General features: G+C 39.1%; 1 protein-coding gene and 1 long non-coding RNA gene across 3 annotated transcripts; one reads left to right on the top strand and one right to left on the bottom strand.

Moving 5' to 3' along the window:
- The first annotated feature begins 2,330 nt into the window (after positions 1-2,330).
- Positions 2,331-4,573, top strand: LOC112278538 (nucleoside diphosphate kinase 4, chloroplastic). 2 transcript variants are annotated; one of them, XM_024512164.3, is made up of 5 exons: positions 2,331-2,561; positions 3,184-3,318; positions 3,593-3,630; positions 3,747-3,965; positions 4,101-4,573. In XM_024512164.3, exons 1-5 carry the CDS (start codon positions 2,483-2,485, stop codon positions 4,329-4,331), a joined length of 702 nt encoding a protein of 233 aa, XP_024367932.1. In that variant the 5' UTR covers positions 2,331-2,482; the 3' UTR covers positions 4,332-4,573. The 2 variants fall into 2 exon arrangements, with proteins under 2 accessions (XP_024367932.1, XP_090103935.1); XM_090247809.1 differs by lacking the exons at positions 2,331-2,561; positions 3,184-3,318; positions 3,593-3,630 and having other exon boundaries at positions 3,741-3,965.
- A 1,211-nt stretch (positions 4,574-5,784) lies between these two features.
- LOC141045044 (uncharacterized) lies at positions 5,785-7,115 on the bottom strand. The gene is made up of 3 exons (XR_012216958.2): positions 6,890-7,115; positions 6,076-6,637; positions 5,785-5,990 (listed from the first exon to the last, which is right to left on the bottom strand). It is a non-coding gene; the product is annotated as an uncharacterized LOC141045044 (long non-coding RNA).
- Between the last annotated feature and the right edge of the window lie 15,980 nt (positions 7,116-23,095).

Genomic DNA, 23,095 nt, shown 5'->3' with positions numbered 1-23,095 from the left:
CCACTAAAACTTCCATCCACCACATATCACTCACACCCTTTATCATTGCTAAATCAAAACGTATGGTTTTTTGTAATCATATATATATTTTCATATATTTTTACATATATATGTATATATGAAAATTTTGAAACAAAAAAAGCTTATTTTATTGAAATTACACTAATTCAACTTTTTGATGTTCTTATATAATTCACTTTATATATATATACATATCTAAATAAAAAAAACTAAAAGTGTAGGTTGAGTTAGTAGCAAATTGTGGTGGCAGTGAAAAAATTGTCGTAGCAATAGCATGACCCCATTTCAAAAGCTTCATAAATGAGTTTCTAATGCATCAATTAAGCTCTTTACTCCGAATCTCCTATACCACAATCGCAATCAACGATACAAATAACAGAGACCACCTATTTTGGTATGTTAAATCTCCGTTACATATAATTGTGTCATTGCAACAGAACCGAGACACTAACAGCTAAAATAAGAGGTTGGAAGAGATTAATATACTCTAGAGTCATAGAAGATAAGTGCAATGTGCAATTCGCAAATACCGAATTACCTACTTGAGTCAATTCAAGGGCAACACGAATGTGCTTACATGCCAGCTACCGATAGCTTCACACATCAATGCCAAAGAACTCTCAGCACCGCCGGGGTTCAACCGCACCTAATATACCACCCCACACGATCAATTAGTCGACACTTTTTAAATGATTTCCTTCAATTCCACGAAAGTATCTTGTTAATCTAAAATATCGCTTTCGATAATGCGTACATGTTCGTACCTGGTTGGTTGTGATCTGCGAAATATACCATAGCACACAGGCCTCGAAAAGAATCTTCTTTCTCAAAATCATCTCGTATCCTGAGAAAAAAGAAAAAAAAGGTATTTTAAAACTGATACGAAAGAACGATCAAACGGTAAAACCAAGTTGAAGAGGTTGAACAAGTAACAAAATAGATACAGAGTGTTCATTCCCAGATAAATACAACATCTTGAACAACTTGCTCCAGCTAGGTAGCTCTGACACTAAGAGGATTCTTACTAACGAAAGAGAAGCAAAGTTACAATCAAGTCCTTATGTGCAAAGCGCACGGCACCAGGTCTGCATGAAGTGCTCCATATGAGGAGCAACAATCTCTGGACAAACCCATCCCAGTCTTCCTGAGGTAATTGCACTATTCTCCAAGAAAGACTTGTTTAGACCCTGCTTATGTAGCTCGTGGAATCAATCGACAGCAAGGAATATTGAATAGCTCAGGAAATAATACAGAGCCATTAATATTACCCTTCTAAGGTAATAATAATACAAAAAAATGAAAAATTGTCATCATCATGATTTATAAACATAGTAGCAGTAATATGAATATGATAAGTTTAATATGATTGCTAAGAAATATTTTAAAGATATAAATTGAGAATCATTGTTGTTATGATTTCTAAAAATTGCAGCTTTCTCAGTCGAACCAATGTAAAACAATTCTGATATTTTCAAAATCTACAAAATTGACCCTTGTTTGACTTGTATTCCGGATCTGAAAATAACGCAGTGAGCAACATAAGAACCATGGACAGTTCTCCCTCTACACAGAATTCCTGAGCTACCTATTTTTGCTTACAATACTTTAATGCACATTCAACAAGACATTAGCCTATCCAAACTATGTAAACAATCCATTCATTCAAACGCTTTCGACTGTCCATTAATTCATTCAATCACACCATCATTTGTCCTCTTATTAAGGCACACATGGCCACAATAAAATTTTCCACACAATGGTCTTCACAGTATAAAGTCATTATGCAAGCTTTAGTGGTCAATAGTTAAATTCAGACGTACAAAGTTCAGAATATAAAACACATTACTCACAAACACTATTGAAGTAGGAACCAACACAAGAAAGTTCAGACTTGTATTAAAACAACACAAAAGTGGCTAAGTATGTGCCCCACAGGAGACGGTGAGAACAGACGCTGCTGCACGCGCGGCAGCGGCGCTACCTCGCCACGTCACGGCGAGCAGAGGCGTCGATGATGAATGAAGCACAGAGCCATGGGAATGACGTTTGTGGTCCCAGAGATTCACGTTGGCGAAAAGAAAGGCATGATTCGCAATAATAAACTGTCCACCCGACGCCCATGATTTACACGCACTTGCGCGATGGAGTGAACATGAGCGATCAACTGGGTCGAGGGATGAACTCGTTGGAATGCATGAAGATCGGCGCGGAGGCGACGCGACGCATGAATTTACTGCTGCTTTTGGAGTCCGCGCCTTGCTTTACTCAATGGTGTCGTCGCTCCTCTTCCCTCTCCCCAAGGTGAACACTACCCACAAGCCCCGACAGGTTTTCTTCAGCGGCGCTGTGAAATCTTGCGCTCTGAGTTGAGTTTTGGTTACTCGCCAGGCGGCCCGCAGGAAACCTGTTTCGCCAGCGTTGAGAAGTTGGATTCCTGTGTTGCTTCTGTTTCGCCGCGACCATGGTGAGGGCTCGTCTCGCATCCGCCTTCGCGTGGGCTGCTCGTGTGGCGGCTGCGCCTCGCCCGGCTCTCGCCTCAGGTCTGGGTTCGCTTCCTCGGCTTGATTTGTTCCTGTTGTGGGTTGGTAGTGCTCTCATTGGAGAGTCGATGGTGCCTTGATTCTAATGGTGGAATGCGGTCTTAGCGAAGTGTATTGAGGGTTTGATGACGTGAGCTTCACTGCATTCCTCCCTTGTACGATGCGGGTTGTGATGACCCTTTGGACTTCCATCTCCTCTCAGTGGATAGGAGCTTTTTGGTGCTATTTTCAACCTTTTATTGGGAATGAAGGGATTCAATCAGGTGTATGTCACGTTCAATCATGGTTTTAAACATGTGGTTTGTGCGGCGACGAGATCTAGCATTAGTAAATTCTGTGTAGAGATGCACATAAAGGAAACGGTCTAGTAGGGGCCATGTATATGCATTGTTGAGTGCAATATCTGTGTGCGTCTGTGATTTTTGCGTCCAGCTTGTGAATTGTGGAAATCAGGTGTCTTGAGGAATGTATCTGTTTTGTTTCTGTTCTAGACTTCTGTATGAAGTTGTTTGCACGTCATTTCATGAATTCCCGGAAATTGTAGAGCTGATTGATGGAGCTGGTAAATTTTTGTACTCATCGGAAACATTTCCTAAACTCCTGTTGTTGTGGTTGCGTACAGAGGGGAGGACAATTTTGGCTGTTTCTGCTTGCAAAGGAACTGGTGCTGCTGTCGCTACTGCAGTCAGGACATCCTCAGGCACCAATGGCGGCTACAGTAGATGGTTCCCAGCTGCTACCTTCTTGCCAGTTGCAGGTGTTGATGACGAGAACAAATCACCATTTTTCCTTTCTTGTAGTATATATAATGACCTTAAAGTGAATTGCATCTAATTTTTTGCAAGATGGCCCCTCAGCTTGGCTGCACGCGTCTAAATGGTTAAATTTTCCAAACTTTAAATATTGTCTTCAGGTGTTATATCGTAGTCATTAGCTGCAGATTTATGTTAACGTATGAATTGCATTTATGTATATTTTCTAGTTAAATGATTGTGCCATTTATTATTGTTTTCCATTTTTTCATTGTGCAGCTTTCATGATCCAGGACCCGACAGTTGAGGCCGTTGAGGTAATGCCTGCTATACTTATGCATATTTGTAAATGACTACTGAAATTCAAATGCTGTGTGCATTGAAGTGTCCTTTTCCCTCTTTTGTAATAATTGAGCTCGTAAACCATATGCAGTTGGAGAGGACTTTCATTGCAATCAAGCCAGATGGTGTCCAGAGAGGCCTGATCTCAGAGATAATTGGGCGCTTTGAACGCAAGGGCTATAAACTAGTTGCCATCAAGCTAATCGTCCCCACCAAGGAATTTGCTGCTCAGCACTACGATGACTTGAGCTCACGTCCCTTTTTTAATGGTCTTTGCGACTTTTTGAGCTCTGGTCCAGTGGTTGCTATGGTATGTGCTACAATGTCCCTCCCAGTCAATACCAGTTCCCTCTTCGTCAGTTTTGGATGCTGCTCATCTGTGTTCAAAGGATCGTCTTACTACTCTGAGTATTAAGACGATCTAATACGACATTGCAATTTTCAGGTATGGGAAGGTCAAGGTGTCATCAAGTATGGACGCAAGCTAATTGGAGCCACCAGCCCGCAAGCTTCTGAGCCAGGAACCATCAGAGGCGACCTTTGTGTGCAAGTATCGAGGAATATTATCCACGGCAGTGATGGACCTGAGACGGCTGTTAACGAGATTGGCTTGTGGTTCAAGCCTGAGGAGCTAGTAAGCTACACCAAGAACGACGAGAAGTGGCTCTACGAGTAGAGAATGGTTGCAGTTTCCAGTTTTGGTAGTTTGAGCACAGAGATCATTGGAGCCCAGTTCTTGGTAGGTTTTTCTACCCTCAGAGCACGCTGAGGCTGAGATCACTTATATTCGCCAGTCATTGGCTGTATCCATTTCGTAGTCATGAAACGGGATCCTTAACACAGGTTGACAAGTTAGTATATTGAATGGTCTTGACTGTATTCGAATCCCATGCAATCCATCCTGCTAAATTCAAGATATTATGGCTACTAATCTTTGACCTTTCCTTCAATTTTTTTTATTTCTTGGCCTGATTCACCCCTATGTTAGTCGAAGAAATTGTAACTCAAGTACAATCTCCACCGTGTTAAAAGATGACCCAACATGATCTTCTCGATGCGGTCAGCTTAACTTATATGTATACTAAGTTTTATCTGAAAACGACTTTTATATCTCGGGGGAGTAGCTCAAATGGTAGAGCGGTGCGATCAGACTTCATGCGAGAGCTGGAGTGGGACTGAGAGTTGTGTGAGAATACTTATACAACCATCAGTTGAGGTCGGTCACCTAGCTCCTGTAGCTCAGTGGATAGAGCAAATGGTAAAGAGAGCAGAGCGAGCGGGCTCTGTGAGATGCGGAGCCGCATACAACCTTTAGATCCGATTTTTCCGGAATGTTAGATTTCTAACCGATTCAGGAGCGCAGTAGTATGCAACAGTCGGAGAGGCGTCATTAACCTCGAGGGGATTGTAACGCAACAATTTGCAGTGAATTTTAGAACCAAATTCATTAATCCGATTTTTGTGGAAGCACACAAACACTTGTGAAATAGTATTCGGCAGGGTTATCGCGTTTTTGAACCTTTGGCCTCTGAATCAGCAGAGACCAGGCGGGACCAAGTGGCGCCCCGAAAGTACTTAACGCCCTTCGCAGCAAAACCTAGGTGGCAACAGCAACAGGAGTAGGGCAAGGGACCGCATTGGATCAGGAGCACTTCCGAGAGCAGTTCAAGACGAATATCATCAGGTAAGCCCTCCAACCCTCAACTCATGGCAGGAATCAGAAGAGTTTTGCTGGTCTAAACTCTTCGGAAGAGCGGTCGAAGGGGAGCTTCGAGCTCCAATTCCTATATTTTCCACCAGATGGGGAACCCATGTCGACCCCAGTCCAATATCTCAAGGAAGTAGCCCCGCTGACCAACTTTATAGAAGACACATTGATAACAAGGAATGAGGGGCTCTGTCAAGCAAACTCGGGGCAAACAGGAACTCATCACCAGCACAGCCTGTGCAACACAACATTCTCAAATTGAGCGACCAGGGGAAACGACATAAACAACACGAACAGGGAATACAGCTCCAATCCACGGCACGGAAACCTGCCTCCACGGATAGGAATCCATAGTTGACCCAGTTATTTTGAAACGAGCCCAAAACACAATTGCAAACCTTAAAGCATACGTGCAAACGAAATGAGACACAACCGAGGATTTTACTCGAGCCAATCCACACTTAGGATTGTGCTTCCAGTACACAGTTGAGGAAGAAGGTTCGAGACTACTGGCACAACTGAAGCCGGAAGTTGATCAGATACTACAAGCGTTTGGTATTGACACGCCGACCATAGGAGCCATGTGAGCGCCCACTCTTACAACTCCGATAGTCAATCAAAACAAACCTGATCACCACAAGATAAAGGTCGATCTCAGCCAGAGTACAATGCAACAGGTGCAAAACCAAATAACTCACGAGGAAAGCCATACCTTGATAGGATATATGAGGAAGAACCCGGGTCCGAGATTTCTTCACGAATGAGCCACAAGAGTCCACAACTCTTACTCCTCCATCACCATGCTTGGAATCGGATACATTGAGGTGCAAGCGAGCAAGGCAAGACACAGATGCTCTCGAAACAACATAAATTTAACAATCAAGATGTACTTTTTACACCATGGAAGGCAAATTTCGACCCTGGTGATAATACAACATCCAAATACACTTTCCCGATCTGGGCGCATTTCAAGGGTCTGTGACGAATATTTAGGACACCCCAACTTCTCACCAAAATATTCAGCACCATAGGAGAGGTCCTCGTTGTGGATCCCATGGAAACTTACCGTAGCAAGGTTTCAGGACCCAAAGTTCGCGTTTTAGTTGCAGATATCACCAAGCTTCCATTCTCTTTGGTCTTACCCAACCCAACAGGCGGGGAAAAGGAATACCACATTGAATACAGCGGACTTGCATCCCAATGCAATCGGTGCAGAAGCACATCCCATCACGCCAAGCAATGTGCACTCACCAGGAGGGATGACCGCAAACGACCTAGTAACAAACCAACAAAATCTGAAGATTCAGTGGCTGACCACCCAAAATTGATCAACATAGACGAGGATATCTCCAAGAATAGTGGTCAAGAGTCCTGAAAGAAACACTCCCAGAAGACAAACTTTGTATGGGTGGAGAAAAAACCAATCTCATAACTCCAACCCATCCAAGACCTAATACTATGTGGGTCGATAACCTACGAGTCACCTTCATTGCACCCCAATTTCTGGAAGGCTCTAGACATCGTACCTCCCAGTGAAGGGCGGGCACAAGGTCACGTAACATCCATACTGGTCCGTACCACCCCTGATCATGCAATAGAAGCCTTGGTCCATAAAACCTCCATTGTCCCGCTGTGCATACTACAAATCACACAAACTCCAAGTGACACAAATTGGAACCCAGAAACATCAAAACATCACTTGGTGAATCAAACTATGCAGTGCCTATGGAATGAGATTACAAATTAAAAAAAAACCGGTATAACCCTTTGAAGCAATGGACAGACGCTCTGTGGTCATCCGAATGGAGATCCTAAGATAATATTACAGTCTGTGATTGGGTAGCTATCATATCGATAGATGAACAAGTCACCACCATCAAACAGTACCAAATGATGAAATAGAAACATGTCTCCCATTCAGGTATGCATTTAGACCCCATACTGAAGAGAATACAAACAATAACACATGCAGACTGAAAATAAATAGCAACTCCATCATGCGAAGATCCCAGCAGCAATCAATACCCCCCCCCCCCTCCCCCCTCCTGATTTGCTTTGAGCAGAAACTGGGAGAGGAAACCATCCTAGATAAGGATGACTGATAGCCTCATTGTAGCCTCATACAATGTCCAGTGCCTAGGAAAAGGCCTAGAAGACGTATGCAAACGCCACAAATTTTGAAATTTTATGCTAAATACGTATCCAAAACCCGACGTTATCATTATACAAGAACACCGACTTAGCCACATTGACTATACCGAATGGGTACCGCAACTGGAATTCATGAAGGGACCTATCTTTTGGAATGCTGCCGTATATTCTGCACGCGAAGACAGCCTAGCTGATGGCACTGCCATCCTCACATCTCATAAACTAGCCGAGGGCATTACCGCCCATGGTGTGATCGTAAGGAGTAGAGTGCAATATATTATACTCGAACGGTCACGTGCTATAAAAACCGGCATATTGAACATATACAGTCCGAACTACACAAGATTTAGATCAAATTTATGGTAGAAGATTGCTGACTTCCCCTTACCAGAGGCACAATGGCTTATGGGAGGGGATTTCAATTTTATTGAAATATAAGATGATAAATAATCATCTAGGCCGCGGCTTACGAGAAACAATGGCTTGGAACAATCTCTTAATCAAACTACAAGTTCAAGATTCTTTTCAAATGGGAGAATTTCGAAAAACCAATATTGAACACTTTACATGGGACAACCACCGCCCCACATCCTGAATGGTACTCACTAGAATAGATAGTTTCTACATCGGGACGAAACTACAAGATAGAGGTGGATTAATTGGTATCTGGCCAATCCAGCAAGGTATCTCCTACCACTCTCCCATATTCATCAAACTTAAACCTACAGGAAAACCTCTATCCAGAACGCAATTTTTCGACAAAAGATAGCTAGAAATCGCAACGAGAAGGGAAATTCTAACCGAAGCATGGAAACACAGCATCTTTAACCACTAACATCATATGTGGTGTGACAAAGTGCATGCAGCCTTGAAAATAGTCAGGGAAATGAATGCATGCATAGCCAAAAATAACCATCGCAATTTGAAGCAATAGTATCAAAACCAACTCGCAGACTTACTCTCAGCCGAAATCAGATTGCAAGAAAATTCGAGCAATTAGACGGCTAGAGTCTCACTCAATTCAGCCCAGATTCAGTTACAAAAAATATGGCATAGCAGGCTAGAAAAACAATTCACAGCATTATAGACGAAGTGGACTAGGGTGGGGGACAGATGTAACTCTAACTTCTTCCAACAATATGGGACTAAACACAAGAAAATGTGAATCAGAGAATTTAATGACCAGGGCAGCATATTTATTCTTTAGAAGGACATGGTTGTATACGCCCATGCTTATTACAAAAATCTAAACACCAAAGATACCGCTGTTGAAAACAACAGTAAAGCCAAGTCAATTTGCCTATCCAGCGTATCAAAACTGGTGACCCCAACTCAAAAGAAAGATCTCAAATGAGACAGCACCCCAGGAGTAGTGAAGATTGCTGTGAAGGAACTTCCTCGAGACAAAGAACTAGGCCTTGACATGATCTCGACAGAATTCTTACAAGATTGTTGGGAGGAAATTGGATCTGACATAGTTGAATTTGCCGAAGAAGTTCTCTCACAAGGCAAGCTGCCTATCAAACTCAATACTAGTAACATTGCATTGATCCCCAAAACAAGAGACTTATCAATAATTACCAATTACAGGCCTATTTTCCTATTAAACATAGTATATAAGTTTATAGCGAAGTCCTAGCCAACAGGTAAGTACAATACTTACCTCGTTGGATTTGCAAAGCTCAAACACGCTTTTTGTGAGGCAGATGCATATTTGATAACGTATTTCTAGCCATGGAATCATTGACTTGGGCAGAAGAGAGAAACCAAGATTTAGTACTTATGTTATTAAACTTTAAAAAAATATGTGATAGAATTAGTTGGATATTCTTTTAAGATATAATGATATAACTTGGTTTTTTCAGCAAGTGGATTGCATGGATTATGGCATTAAATAATGAAGGTGTAGCCTTCATCACCATCAATGGAAAACAAGGACAACCATTCAACCTCAAAAGCTTAATAAGACATGGATGCTCTTTAGTATCCTATCTATTTCTCTTTGCAATGAATGTCTTAGGACACATGCTAGATGATGTTAAGCACAATGTGGAAGGACTCATTAAACCAAATTAAAAGTTCCATACCAATTCCATGTTCACTAATGACACCTTATTATATTTAAAAGGAAAACTCGATAACTTACAATGTACCATGAAAGTATTAGACACTTATTGTGTATCTTCTAGGACTAAAATGAATTGGCACAAAATAATAAGTTCAAAATTTTAACTAAGAAAAAGAACAAAGACTCGATTGGATAAAGAAAGGAGCTTCAATAAGATATCTTGGATTTTTGATAGGTTTCTATATGCCACTTATAGAAAATGGAGCAAAGGCTTTTAGTCAAATTACAATACAACTCAATAAATAGGACCTAAAATAATTATCATTGATAGGCAAAATTATGATTATAAATCAAATAGCACTAATTTCTATTTTATACATCTCATCATGTGCAACCATAAAAAACAAGATCTTCAGTCAAGTTTACATGTTAGTAAGAAGTTACTTATGGTCAGGCATTACATCAAAAACTACTCGTGTAAAAATTCATTGGCACATGGTAATACAACCTATAATCTAACAAGGCTTAAAAATACTTCATCTAGAGATTTAAGCACAAGCATTTTTAGCCAAGTTGATTTTTCAAGGCTCTTTTCTAAAGTAGAATCTTAGAAGATTATGCTCCAATATTGTGCTATCAAAATATAATACACTAAAAAGAGCATGTAGCACCATAATGTCCATTGGCTAACAAGTACTAAAATTCTAGTACTTTGTAATGGCTGACATTTCTAGTGTAACATACTCCATGTATAGTAAGAATTTCATACATGACTACATCGAAAAGAACCTCGACATACAAATGAAATGCTACAACAACCACTATACAATAACCACCTCATTAGATCATTAGGTAGTATAGTTTAGAGTCATTACATCATAGACTGCTATCACTTGTGGTCAAAGTGTAATATACACATCTATGTTGATTTATAGGACAACTCTACATTGACTTGGTATAAAACATAAAGATTGAAATAATATATAGATGGCTGACCAGCAGCAACCCAAAGAACAAAATTATTAAAAAGCCTCTTATAGCATCCAAGGAAGATCTGACCTTGTGCAGCTATAGAATGATGGATGCTAAACATCCGAGGCCCTATAGTTAAAATCTTTCATACATTAAATATACATGGAGGTGTTTTAAAAACATACAAATATTTTGAGTGATAGAACAGTTGTCACGGACATACATATAATTACCTATATGAATAGATAAAAGTATGTAAAAGTAGATAAAAGTAGGTTAATTGTGTAATATCTTCTAGAGAAGCTTCTTAGAAGCTTCATAGACGCTGCTTTGACTTTATAGGAGTCTATAGTTGACTTTTAGGTTAGAAACTTGGTCAACAAGTTAGCCATGTGCCACACATGTTGGAAGCTTAAAGAACAAGCTAACTACGTGGTCCATCCATAGAAAACTTGCCTTGCAAGCAAAGGCATGTGGCCTAGAAAGTCAACATATATTGGAGGTCTTATAGAACATCGCCACGTGGCTTCTAGTTAGATAGTATATATAGAGGCAAGAGTGAAGCCCTCTTCACTCTTGTCAACTCCTTTCTTGCTTCTAGTCTAGTTTCAAGGGTCTCTAGTTTTCTTGTATTTTGGCAATAGCCATTCCAGTTTCTTTCTTAATATACATATTTCTATTTTGTCCTATTTCTTTTTGAGAAAAGTCTCACTTACTCTTTAGCTTTCATCGAGTTCTTGTCCTTGACAGATTGACAAGAGTACACTTACAATATCAGAGCTTTGTCTTTTCTTGATTAAGAGTGGATTACCCCTTTTTCTTGATAAGACATAAGCGCATTAGAAGTTGCGGATTACCCTCTTTTAAACTGATATTGTTCTTAGTATTTTCTTTGTTATCAATTCCTCTCTTCTATTTTGAGCGTTATTAGACATCTTCTCTTTTCTAAGTGCTACTATGGCAGAGCTTGTTGAAATGAAGAGTGCAATGGCACAGATGCAAGAACAATTGAGGGAGTTAATGCTTGCGATGCATCAACTCAATTTACCACCACAAGGAGCAACAAGAATGGTAGGAAGTGAAGATATAGAGATGATTGGGGCTGCTTCAACATCTGCACCAAACCATGTCCCTTCTCCCAGAATGGAACACCCTTCGAGTGTTAGAGAACCGAGAGTTGCCTTGCCCGAGAAGTTTGATGGTACCAGATCCAAGTTTCGAGGATTCATCAATCAGGTCCAACTAGTGATTGAACTTCAACCCCAGAGCTATCCAACTCCAGGGTCACAAGTTAGATTCATTGGTACACTTCTTTCAGGTTCAGCATTGTCATGGTTTTCATCTTTTCTTGAACGACGAGATCCAATATTGGATAATCTGGAGGCTTTTTTGGCGGAGTTTCGATCCATGTTTGGAGAACATGATGCAATTCGTGTTGCAACCAACAAGATCCGTATTTTGCGACAAGGCAATCGATCAGTAACATTATATGCTTTACAATTTTGACAACTTGCAACTGATATCAAGTGGGATGATGCCGCACTTGTGAGTCAATTTCTCTACGGATTACAATATGAGGTAAAGAAATTGATGCTTAATTTACTTGATCCTCAAACATTGAGTCAAGCAATTGACTTTACTATGAAGTGCGACAATCGACTTTTTGAATTTCGATCCGAGAGTCGCACAAGTGGGCCTCAACGTTACTACAATTCAATGGCAACACCGACGTCTCCTCAACACATACCTTCAAAAGTAGAGGATATGCAAATTGATGCGGTACGTTTCAAACCTCTTACTGAGCAAGAAAAGTCTTGTCGTCGACAAGAAGGATTGTGCTTATATTGTGGAGAACCTAAGCACACTGCTCAACATTGTCCAAAGAAGCGACGCAACTACAAAATGAGGAGTACGGCTGTCAAAGAAGACAGTATGTCGGAAAACGAGTACGTCCAGCTACAATAGGCACCGTGCGGCTGGAATCTTGTACAACTTCTAATGAAGGTCCTATCCTCTCCTCAGAACCATCTCCTTGTTTTATAATAGATGTGCGTTTAGGACCTAATAATTACAAAGCCTCTGCCTTGGTAGATTCAGGAGCCTCATCTTGTTTTTTAGATGAAGAATTTGCTAGATGTCATAGAATATCATTAATACAAAAAACTAAACCTGTACACGTAGAAGTCATAGATGGTCGTCCGTTGTCTTCTGGAGATGTAACTCACGAAACACTTCCTGTAGATGTAATAATAAATGGTCATAGTAGTTGCGTAATTTTTAATATAATTAGATCTCCCTCTAATCCAGTTATTTTAGGCTTATCATGGTTAGAAAAGTATAATCCTCGAATAGATTGGATTTCTCGTAAACTTGATTTTCCTCAAAGCATTAGTAATAGTTCTATTAATCAAGTAAAAAACCATGAGTCTAGTATAGTAAAACCCGCACTTATAGGTGCAAAAGCATTTATACACGCAGCAAAAGAAGGATCAACTTTTGCTATTTATGCTGCACCTATTTCTGAAAGCGTAAAGACTTCAAGTGGCATTCCAAGTCAATATCAGGATTATCAAGACGTTTTTGAGAAAAAGAATGCAGATATTCTTCCTGAGCATCGCCCATACGATTGTTCAATCGATCTCAAGGAAGGAACTCTGCCACCATTTGGACCAATTTACAGTTTATCGCAAGATGAGTTGGCTGAACTCAAGACATATATTGACGAGAATTTAGCAAAGAATTTCATACGCCATTCAAAATCTCCAGCAGGAGCTCCAATTTTATTCGTAAAGAAAAAAGATGGATCTTTACGAATGTGTGTTGACTATCGAGGACTCAATAAGATCACAATCAAGAACAGGTATCCATTACCTTTGATATCAGGACTCCTTGACCAGTTAAATCAAGCTAAGATCTATACAAAAATAGATCTAAGAGGAGCATATAATCTAGTACGGATCAAAGAAGGAGATGAATGGAAGACTGCGTTTCGAACCAGGTACGGGTATTTTGAATATAATGTCATGCCTTTTGGACTCACGAATGCACCAGCTGCTTTTCAACATCTCATGAATGATGTATTTCGTGAATTCTTAGATAATTTTGTCGTCTGCTACCTAGACGATATCCTGATTTATTCTAAGAATGTTGAAGAACATGAAATACATGTTCGTCAAGTATTACAAAAACTCAGAGATGCAGGATTGTACGCCAAGATGGAAAAGTGTGTATTTCACACTACTCAAGTTGACTTTTTAGGATACATCATTTCAAATGATGGTCTCATGATGGATTCTAAGAAAGTCCAAACAATCATGGATTGGAAGATTCCAAGGACGGTAAGAGATGTCCAATGTTTCTTGGGATTTGCAAATTACTATCGGATCTTCATCAAAGATTTCTCACGAGTTGCAGCTCCACTTACACGCTTGACTAGTAAAGATAAATTTCAATGGAATCAAGAAGCGGAAGCAGCATTTGAAGCCTTGAAGACATCGTTTGTCTCTGCACCAGTCTTATATCGTGTTGACTTTTCCAAGGTATTTTTTATGGAAACAAACGCATCGGATTTTGCCTTGGGTGCAGTTTTATCACAAATGGGAACAGATGACAAACTTCATCCGATAGCTTTTCATTCAAGAAAATTCTCAGCAGCCGAGATCAATTATGAGATCCACGATAAAGAACTTCTTGCAATCGTGGATTCTTTTCAAGAATGGCGTCATTATTTAGAAGGTGCTTCTAGTCCAGTCACTGTGTATATAGATCACAAGAACCTCGAGTATTTCATGTCAGCACGCGTGTTGAATCGTCGTCAAGCTCGTTGGAGTATGTCTTTGTCAAGATTCGAGTTCATTATCACTTATCGGCCAGGAAAACAACAAGGTTTGTCCGATGCCCTATCTAGACGTTCTTATTTTGCACCAAAAGAAGGAGATGCAGCTTTTGAGCAACAAAGAACGGTCCTCTTGAAACCGGAGCAATTTCATCTCCGAGCAGTGAAATCAACATTGACTGTTGATTCAACTTTTCTCAAGCAAATCCAGTCCAGTATGTCCTCAGACCCTCTTGTTCATGATATCGAGAATAATTCTTCCAAGTCTCATGATTCTTCTAAGTTCGAGTTCAAGAATAATCTATTATATTTTGAAGGACGCCTATATGTTCCAGAAGGAAAAGCACGTTTGCGTGTTCTTCAAGCACGTCATGACTTTCCAGCAGCAGGGCACTTTGGATATAATAAGACTCTGGAACTCATATTAAGAGATTTTTGGTGGCCACAAATGTGGAAGTCAATCAAAGACTTTGTACAATCATGTGATATTTGTTCAAGATCAAAAATTCCTCGACATCGACCTTACGGACTTCTTCAGCCATTACCTATACCAGAACAACCATGGTCTTCTGTTTCTATGGATTTCATCACAGATCTTCCAAACTCAAGATCTTATGATTCTATATTTGTGATAGTAGATCGTTTCACCAAGATGGCACATTTTATGCCATGTACAAAATCTATCACAGGTGAAGAAACAGCTAAGCTTTTCATTGATAATATCTATCGCTATCATGGATTACCTAAAGATATCATATCGGATAGGGAAACTCAATTTGTGTTGAGATTCTGGAGGACTCTTTTCAAGATTTTAAAAGTGGACATAAAGCTATCTTCAGCTTTCCATCCTCAAACTGATGGACAAACAGAGCGCGTAAACTAAGTCTTGGAACAGTATTTAAGGTGTACCATCAACTACCAACAAGATGATTGGACAAACCTTCTGCCATTGGCAGAGTTTGCTTATAATAATACGGTACATTCCTCCACGCAACAAACACCTTTCTTTGCCAATTATGGCTATCATCCACGACTTGATACTTTTGATTTTTCAAAAGTTGATAATCCTGCAGCAGAAGATATGGCAAATCGGTTGTCAGAGTTACATGCAATAATGAAGACACAATTGAAGGAAGCTCAAGAACGACAAAAGATAAATGCAGATGTATATCGTAAAGAGCAACCACAACTCAACGTGGGTGATAAGGTATGCCTACTTCGTCGCAATATCAAGACCACTCGACCTTGTGACAAATTGGACTATCGTAGGCTTGGCCCCTTTTCTGTTTCTGAACAGATCAACCCAGTTGCATATCGGTTACATCTACCGGAGTCAATGAAGATCCATCCTGTATTCCACGTGTCTCTTCTTGAACCATATAAGACAGTGGATATACAAGGAAGAAGACAAATGCCACCGCCTCCTATAGAAGTAGATAATAATGAAGAATTTGAGGTGGAAGAGATATTAGACTCAAGGCGGCACCGAAATAAGCTGGAATATCTTGTTCATTGGTGCGGATATGATATTAGTGAGCGCACATGGGAGCCATCCAGGAATCTAGCAAATGCATCAGCTAAGGTCAAAGTTTTTCATCAACGACATCCATCAAAACCAAGATGAAAACCTCTCTTATAAAAGAGACAAGATTGAGGCAAGATAACATTCAATTTCCTATCCTTGTTTGTAACTTCTTTGCATTTTGTGACACTAATTAGATGGAGAGCCAACAACCAGCGGATTCAACTCAAGAACCTTCGTTTGCTGACTTACCGGGTGGGACATTGCGATTGTCACAACCTTCAAGACGACGCAACCGAGATGAAGACCCTCAAGAACGACATGTTCTTCCTCGAATAGATGGTGAGATACAACGCGTTTGGTATCACGACCTTGGAAGAGATTCTCGATGTTTGGTGATATTATTGGAGATAGGAACGACTCCTGATGGTGTTTCAAATGTATTATTTGAAGGAAGTTATGAAGGCCTCAACAGTGATCAAATAACAGGGTGGTCTTCTCGCCCTGGAATGGGACACTATCGATGGCTAAGAGGACCCATCAACTATCTTCGAAGAGAACAAAGATCAGAGTATGTAGCAAATACAATTCGCCGCATATTAGATTTTCTCAATATATAATCACCGCTCCTCGTGGAACTCGTCCCTAGAAGGGGGGGTAATGTCACGGACATACATATAATTACCTATATGAATAGATAAAAGTATGTAAAAGTAGGTTAATTGTGTAATATCTTCTAGAGAAGCTTCTTAGAAGCTTCATAGACGCTGCTTTGACTTTATAGGAGTCGTTAGTTGACTTTTAGGTTAGAAACTTGGTCAACAAGTTAGCCATGTGCCACACATGTTGGAAGCTTAAAGAACAAGCTAACTACGTGGTCCATCCATAGAAAACTTGCCTTGCAAGCAAAGGCATGTGGCCTAGAAAGTCAACATATATTGGAGGTCTTATAGAACATCGCCACGTGGCTTCTAGTTAGATAGTATATATAGAGGCAAGAGTGAAGCCCTCTTCACTCTTGTCAACTCCTTTCTTGCTTCTAGTCTAGTTTCAAGGGTCTCTAGTTTTCTTGTATTTTGGCAATAGCCATTCCAGTTTCTTTCTTAATATACATATTTCTATTTTGTCCTATTTCTTTTTGAGAAAAGTCTCACTTACTCTTTAGCTTTCATCGAGTTCTTGTCCTTGACAACAGTATATTGAAGATTTCTTTCTTGAAGATTTATATCCTTGATAGTTTGAAAAAAGTACTAACTCATTGTTCTTCTCTTGTTTAAGAAGTGAGTGAATTATTCTACTTCTATTGTTATATTTAAAAGGCTAAAGATTACTTATCTTTAAATAAATTGTTTAGTTTTGTAATATTGATTTTTTTTTTAAAGAGAGCAGATTATCTTTTTTTGTAGAAATTTTTATTTAATATTAGATGTTGCATATTATTTTCTTCTAATTTAATTTATGTATTTGTTAAGTTAATTGAAATAAAAAAAAATCATAGGTGCTATACTTAGCAGAAGTGAGAATAGATTTGTAACTATTATAATTTTTCATTAACTTATCAATACTTTTTAGGTGAAAATTTCATGTATCAATAGCTCCAACTATAGAAACACTAATCCTATGCATATGAAAGAAATTTAGAGTCTATGTCAAAAAGCTATATAGTGAAAAGAAGCAAATAGATTGATGTCACAACCAAATTTTAAAAGTTTTATTTTTACAAATACAATAGGGATAAGAATTAGTATGCCCAAGAAGTTTGATAGAATAAGATAAATTTTTTAAAGATTTTTGCAACAAGTCAAGCTTTATCTAAGGTTGTATCTCTTCTAATATTCTAATGAATTTACTCAAATTGGATTTATAGATGCACTTCTATTTAGAAGTATTCTTTGTATGTTTGCTCTTCTATTAGAAAAAGATTCACAATTGCTTTATAATTTAAATTCATTCATAGAAGTGTTTACGACCACATTTAGAGAAAGTGATTGAAAAAAAGCAAGAAAGACCAAGTTCCTATCTTTAAGACAAGGATCTAGATCAGCCACCATATATACTACTGAATTCTAAAACCTTGCTTGCAATGTAGATTGGAATGATAAAGCCCTTATCAATTGATTTTGATATGAATTGAAGGATAATGTCAAAGATTTATTAATGACAATGTCAAAAGTAGAATCTTTGAAATAATTTATTCCTGAAGCCATTATAAGCAACAATGAATTGTTTGAAAGGTGCCAAGAATAAAGACTTGATTGGAGAGGAACAAGTTAAGTAATGATAATAATTTCTAAGTTTTTAGAAACTTATTGTCACGGCCATAATCATGTAAGCTAATAATTACATATAGAAATAGGTAGAAGTAAGTAAAAGTAGATAAAAGTAAGTTAATTCTATAATATTTAATATAGAAGCTTCTTAGAAACTTCCTAGACGCTGCTTTGACTTCATAGGTGTCTTTAATTGACTTTTTGGATTAGAAACGTGGTCAAAAAGTTGGCCATGTGCCACACATGTTGTTAGCTTGAAGATCAAGCTAACTATGTGGCCCACACGTAGAAAAACTTGCCTTGTAAGTCAAGGCATGTGTCCTACAAAGTCAACACATATTGGAGGTCCTATAGAACGTCGCCACGTAGCCCCTAGTTAGATAGTATATATAGAGACAAGAGTGAAGGCTTCTTCACTCTTGTCAACTCCTTTCTTGCTTCTAGTCCAGGTTCAAGAGTCTTTAGTTTCTTGTCTTGTGGCAATAGCCATTCCAGTTTCCTTTTAATATACCTACTTGTTTATATTTTGACTTATTATATCGAGATAGCCTTTTGGTGTATATTTTCCCTCATCGAGTCTTTGTCCTTGACAGATTGACAAGAGTACACTTACAATATGAGAGCTTTGTTTTTTCTTGAGTAAGAGTGGATTACCCCTTTCTCTTGACAAGACATAAGCGTATTAGAAGTTTGCGGATTACCCACTTCTAAACTGATATTGTTCTTAGTATCTTCTTTGTTATCAAGTCTTTCTTTTCTTTTGTCTTGAGCAATAACAAACAAATTTTTCTTCTTAGTGTCATTATGGCAGAGCTTGTTGAAATGAAGAGTGCAATGGCACAAATGCAAGAGCAAATGAGGGAGTTAATGCTTGCGATGCATCAACTCAATTCACCAACACAGGAAAGAACAAGAATAGCAGAAAGTGGAGATATAGAGATGATCGGAGCTGCTTCAACATCTACAACAAATCACGTTCCTTCTCCAATTGTACAACACCCTATAAGCACTAGAGAACCAAGAATTGCCTTACCTGAGAAATTTGATGGTACGAGATCAAAGTTTCGAGGGTTCATCAATCAAGTACAATTGGCAATTGAACTTCAACCGCAAAGCTATCCAACTCCAGGATCACAAGTCAGGTTTATTGGCACTCTACTTTCTGGTTCTGCATTATCGTGGTTTTCGTCTTTTCTTGAACAACGAAATCCAATATTGGACAATTTGGAAGCTTTTTTGGCGGAGTTTCGATCTATGTATGGTGAACACGATGCAACTCGTGTTGCAACAAATAAGATCCGAATTCTGCGACAAGGAAATCGCTCAGTAACAGTATATGCTTCACAATTTCGACAACTTGCAATTGACATCAAGTGGGATGATGCTGCACTCATCAGTCAATTTTTTTATGGATTGCAATACGAAGTAAAGAAATTGATGCTCAACTTACCTGATCCTCAAACTTTGAGTCAAGCAATCGATTTTGCGGTAAAATGTGATAATCGACTTTTTGAATTTCGATCTGAGAATCATTCACGGGAACCTCAACGTTATTACTCAATGGCAACATCAACATCTTTGCCAAACGTACATTCGGAAGTAGAAGACATGCAAATTGACGCGGTACGTTTTAAACCTCTAACTGAGCAAAAAAAGATTCGTCGTCGTCAAGAAGGATTATGTTTATATTGCGGAGAACCTAAGCACACTGCTCAACATTGTCCAAAGAAACGACGCAACTATAAAATGAGGGGTACGACAGTCAAAGAAGACAACATGTCGGAAAACGGATTCGTCCAGCTACAATAGGGACCGTGCAGCTGGAACCTTGTACAATTCCTAATGAAGGTCCTATCCTCTCCTCAGAACCCTCTCCTTGTTTTATAATAGACTTATATTTAGGACCTAAGAATTACAAAGCCTCTGCTTTATTAGATTCGGGAGCCTCAGCATGTTTTTTAGATGAACAATTTGTTAAAAGTCGTAAAATACCCTTTGTACAGAAACCTAAACCAGTACATGTAGAAGTCATAGATGGTCGTCCCTTGTCTTCTGGAGATGTCACTCATGAAACTCATCCTATAAAAGTAACAATAGACGGTCATGATAGCTACATAGCTTTTAACATAATTAAATCCCCGTCCAATCCAGTTATTTTAGGTTTATCCTGGCTAGAAAAATATAACCCTCGAATAGATTGGAATTCGCGTAAACTTGACTTTTCCAAAAGCGTTATTAATAGTTCTACGAACCAAGTAAAAAATTATAAGTCTAGTACAGTAAAACCCGTACTGATAGGTGCAAAAGCATTTATACACGCAGCAAAAGAAGGATCAACTTTTGCTATTTATGCTGCACCTATTTCTGAAAACGTAAAGACTTCAAGTGGCATTCCAAGTCAATATCAGGATTATCAAGACGTTTTTGAGAAAAAGAATGCAGATATTCTTCCTGAGCATCGTCCATATGATTGTTCAATCGACCTCAAGGAAGGAACTCAGCCACTATTTGGACCAATTTACAGTTTATCGCAAGATGAGATGGCTGAACTCAAGACATATATTGACGAGAATTTAGCGAAGAATTTCATACGCCATTCAAAATCTCCAGCAGGAGCTCCAATTCTATTCGTAAAGAAAAAAGATGGATCTTTACGAATGTGTGTTGATTATCGAGGACTCAACAAGATCACAATCAAGAACAGGTATCCATTACCTTTGATATCAGGACTCCTTGACCAGTTGAATCAAGCTAAGATCTATACAAAAATAGATCTAAGAGGAGCATATAATCTAGTACGGATCAAAGAAGGAGATGAATGGAAGACTGCGTTTCGAACCAGGTATGGACATTTCGAATATAATGTCATGCCCTTTGGACTCACGAATGCACCAGCTGCTTTTCAACATCTCATGAATGATATATTTCGTGAATTCTTAGACAATTTTGTCGTCTGCTATCTAGACGATATCCTGATCTATTCTAAGAACGTCGAAGAATATGAAATACATGTTCGTCAAGTATTACAAAAACTTAGAGATGCAGGATTGTACGCCAAGATGGAAAAGTGTGTATTTCACACTACTCAAGTTGACTTTTTAGGATACATCATTTCAAATGATGGTCTCATGATGGATTCTAAGAAAGTCCAAACAATCATGGATTGGAAGATTCCAAGGACGGTAAGAGATGTCCAATGTTTCTTGGGATTTGCCAATTACTATCGGATCTTCATCAAAGATTTCTCACGAGTTGCAGCTCCACTTACACGCTTGACTAGTAAAGATAAATTTCAATGGAATCAAGAAGCGGAAGCAGCATTTGAAGCCTTGAAGACATCGTTTGTCTCTGCACCAGTCTTATATCGTGTTGACTTTTCCAAGGCATTTTTTATGGAAACAGATGCATCAGATTTTGCCTTGGGTGCAGTTTTATCACAAATGGGAACAGATGACAAATTTCATCCGATAGCTTTTCATTCAAGAAAATTCTCAGCAGCCGAGATCAATTATGAGATCCACGATAAAGAACTTCTTGCGATCGTGGATTCCTTTCAAGAATGGCGTCATTATCTAGAAGGCACTTCTAGTCCAGTCACTGTGTATATAGATCACAAGAACCTCGAGTATTTCATGTCAGCACGCGTGTTGAATCGTCGTCAAGCTCGTTGGAGTATGTCTTTGTCAAGATTCGAGTTCATTATCACTTGTCGGCAAGGAAAACAACAAGGTTTGTCCGATGCCCTATCTAGACGTTCTTATTTTGCACCAAAAGAAGGAGATGCAGCTTTAGAGCAACAAAGAACGGTCCTCTTGAAACCGGAGCAATTTCATCTCCGAGCAATGAAATCAACATTGACTGTTGATTCAACTTTTCTCAAGCAAATCTAGTCCAGAGAAGCACGTTTGCGTGTTCTTCAAGCACGTCATGACTTTCCAGCAGCAGGGCACTTTGGATATAATAAGACTTTGGAACTCATATCAAGAGATTTTTGGTGGCCACAAATGTGGAAGTCAGTCAAAGACTTTGTACAATCATGTGATATTTGTTCAAGATCAAAAATTCCTCGTCATCGACCTTACGGACTTCTTCAGCCATTACCTATACCAGAACAACCATGGTCTTCTGTTTCTATGGATTTCATCACAGATCTTCCAAGCTCAAGATCTTATGATTCTATATTTGTGATAGTAGATCGTTTCACCAAGATGGCACATTTTGTGCCATGTACAAAATCTATCACAGGTGAAGAAACAGCTAAGCTTTTCATTGATAATATCTATCGCTATCATGGATTACCTAAAGATATCATATCGGATAGGGAAACTCAATTTGTGTCAAGATTTTGGAGGACCCTTTTTAAGATTTTAAAAGTGGACATAAAGCTATCTTCGGCTTTCCATCCTCAAACTGATGGACAAACAGAGCGCGTAAACCAAGTCTTGGAGCAATATTTAAGGTGTACTATCAACTACCAACAAGATGATTGGACAACCTTTCTGCCATTGGCAGAGTTTGCTTATAATAATACGGTACATTCTTCCACGCAACAAACACCTTTCTTTACCAATTATGGCTATCATCCACGACTTGATACTTTTGATTTTTCAAAAGTTGATAATCCTGCAGCAGAAGATATGGCAAATCGGTTGTCAGAGTTACATGCAATAATGAAGACACAATTGAAGGAAGCTCAAGAACGACAAAAGATAAACGCAGATTTATATCGTAAGGAACAACCACAAATCAACGTGGGTGATAAGGTATGGCTACTTCGTCACAATATCAAGACTACTCGACCTTGTGACAAGTTGGACTATCGTAGGCTTGGCCCCTTTTCTGTTTCTGAACAGATCAACCCAGTTGCATATCGGTTACATCTACCGGAGTCAATGAAGATCCATCCTGTATTCC

Source organism: Physcomitrium patens, chromosome 25, assembly GCF_059467195.1.
Source record: "Physcomitrium patens ecotype Gransden chromosome 25, ASM5946719v1, whole genome shotgun sequence".
Taxonomy (NCBI): Eukaryota; Viridiplantae; Streptophyta; class Bryopsida; order Funariales; family Funariaceae; genus Physcomitrium; species Physcomitrium patens.
This window is presented reverse-complemented; position numbering and strand designations above follow the sequence as displayed.

Excerpts from the sequence above, each read along its gene's own strand:
- LOC112278538 (XM_024512164.3), top strand. The coding sequence starts at position 2,483 with ATGGTGAGGGCTCGTCTCGCATCCGCCTTCGCGTGGGCTGCTCGTGTG. Across the intron at positions 3,631-3,746 it reads CGACAGTTGAGGCCGTTGAG|TTGGAGAGGACTTTCATTGC; the intron begins GTAATGCCTGCT and ends AACCATATGCAG. Across the intron at positions 3,966-4,100 it reads CTGGTCCAGTGGTTGCTATG|GTATGGGAAGGTCAAGGTGT; the intron begins GTATGTGCTACA and ends TGCAATTTTCAG.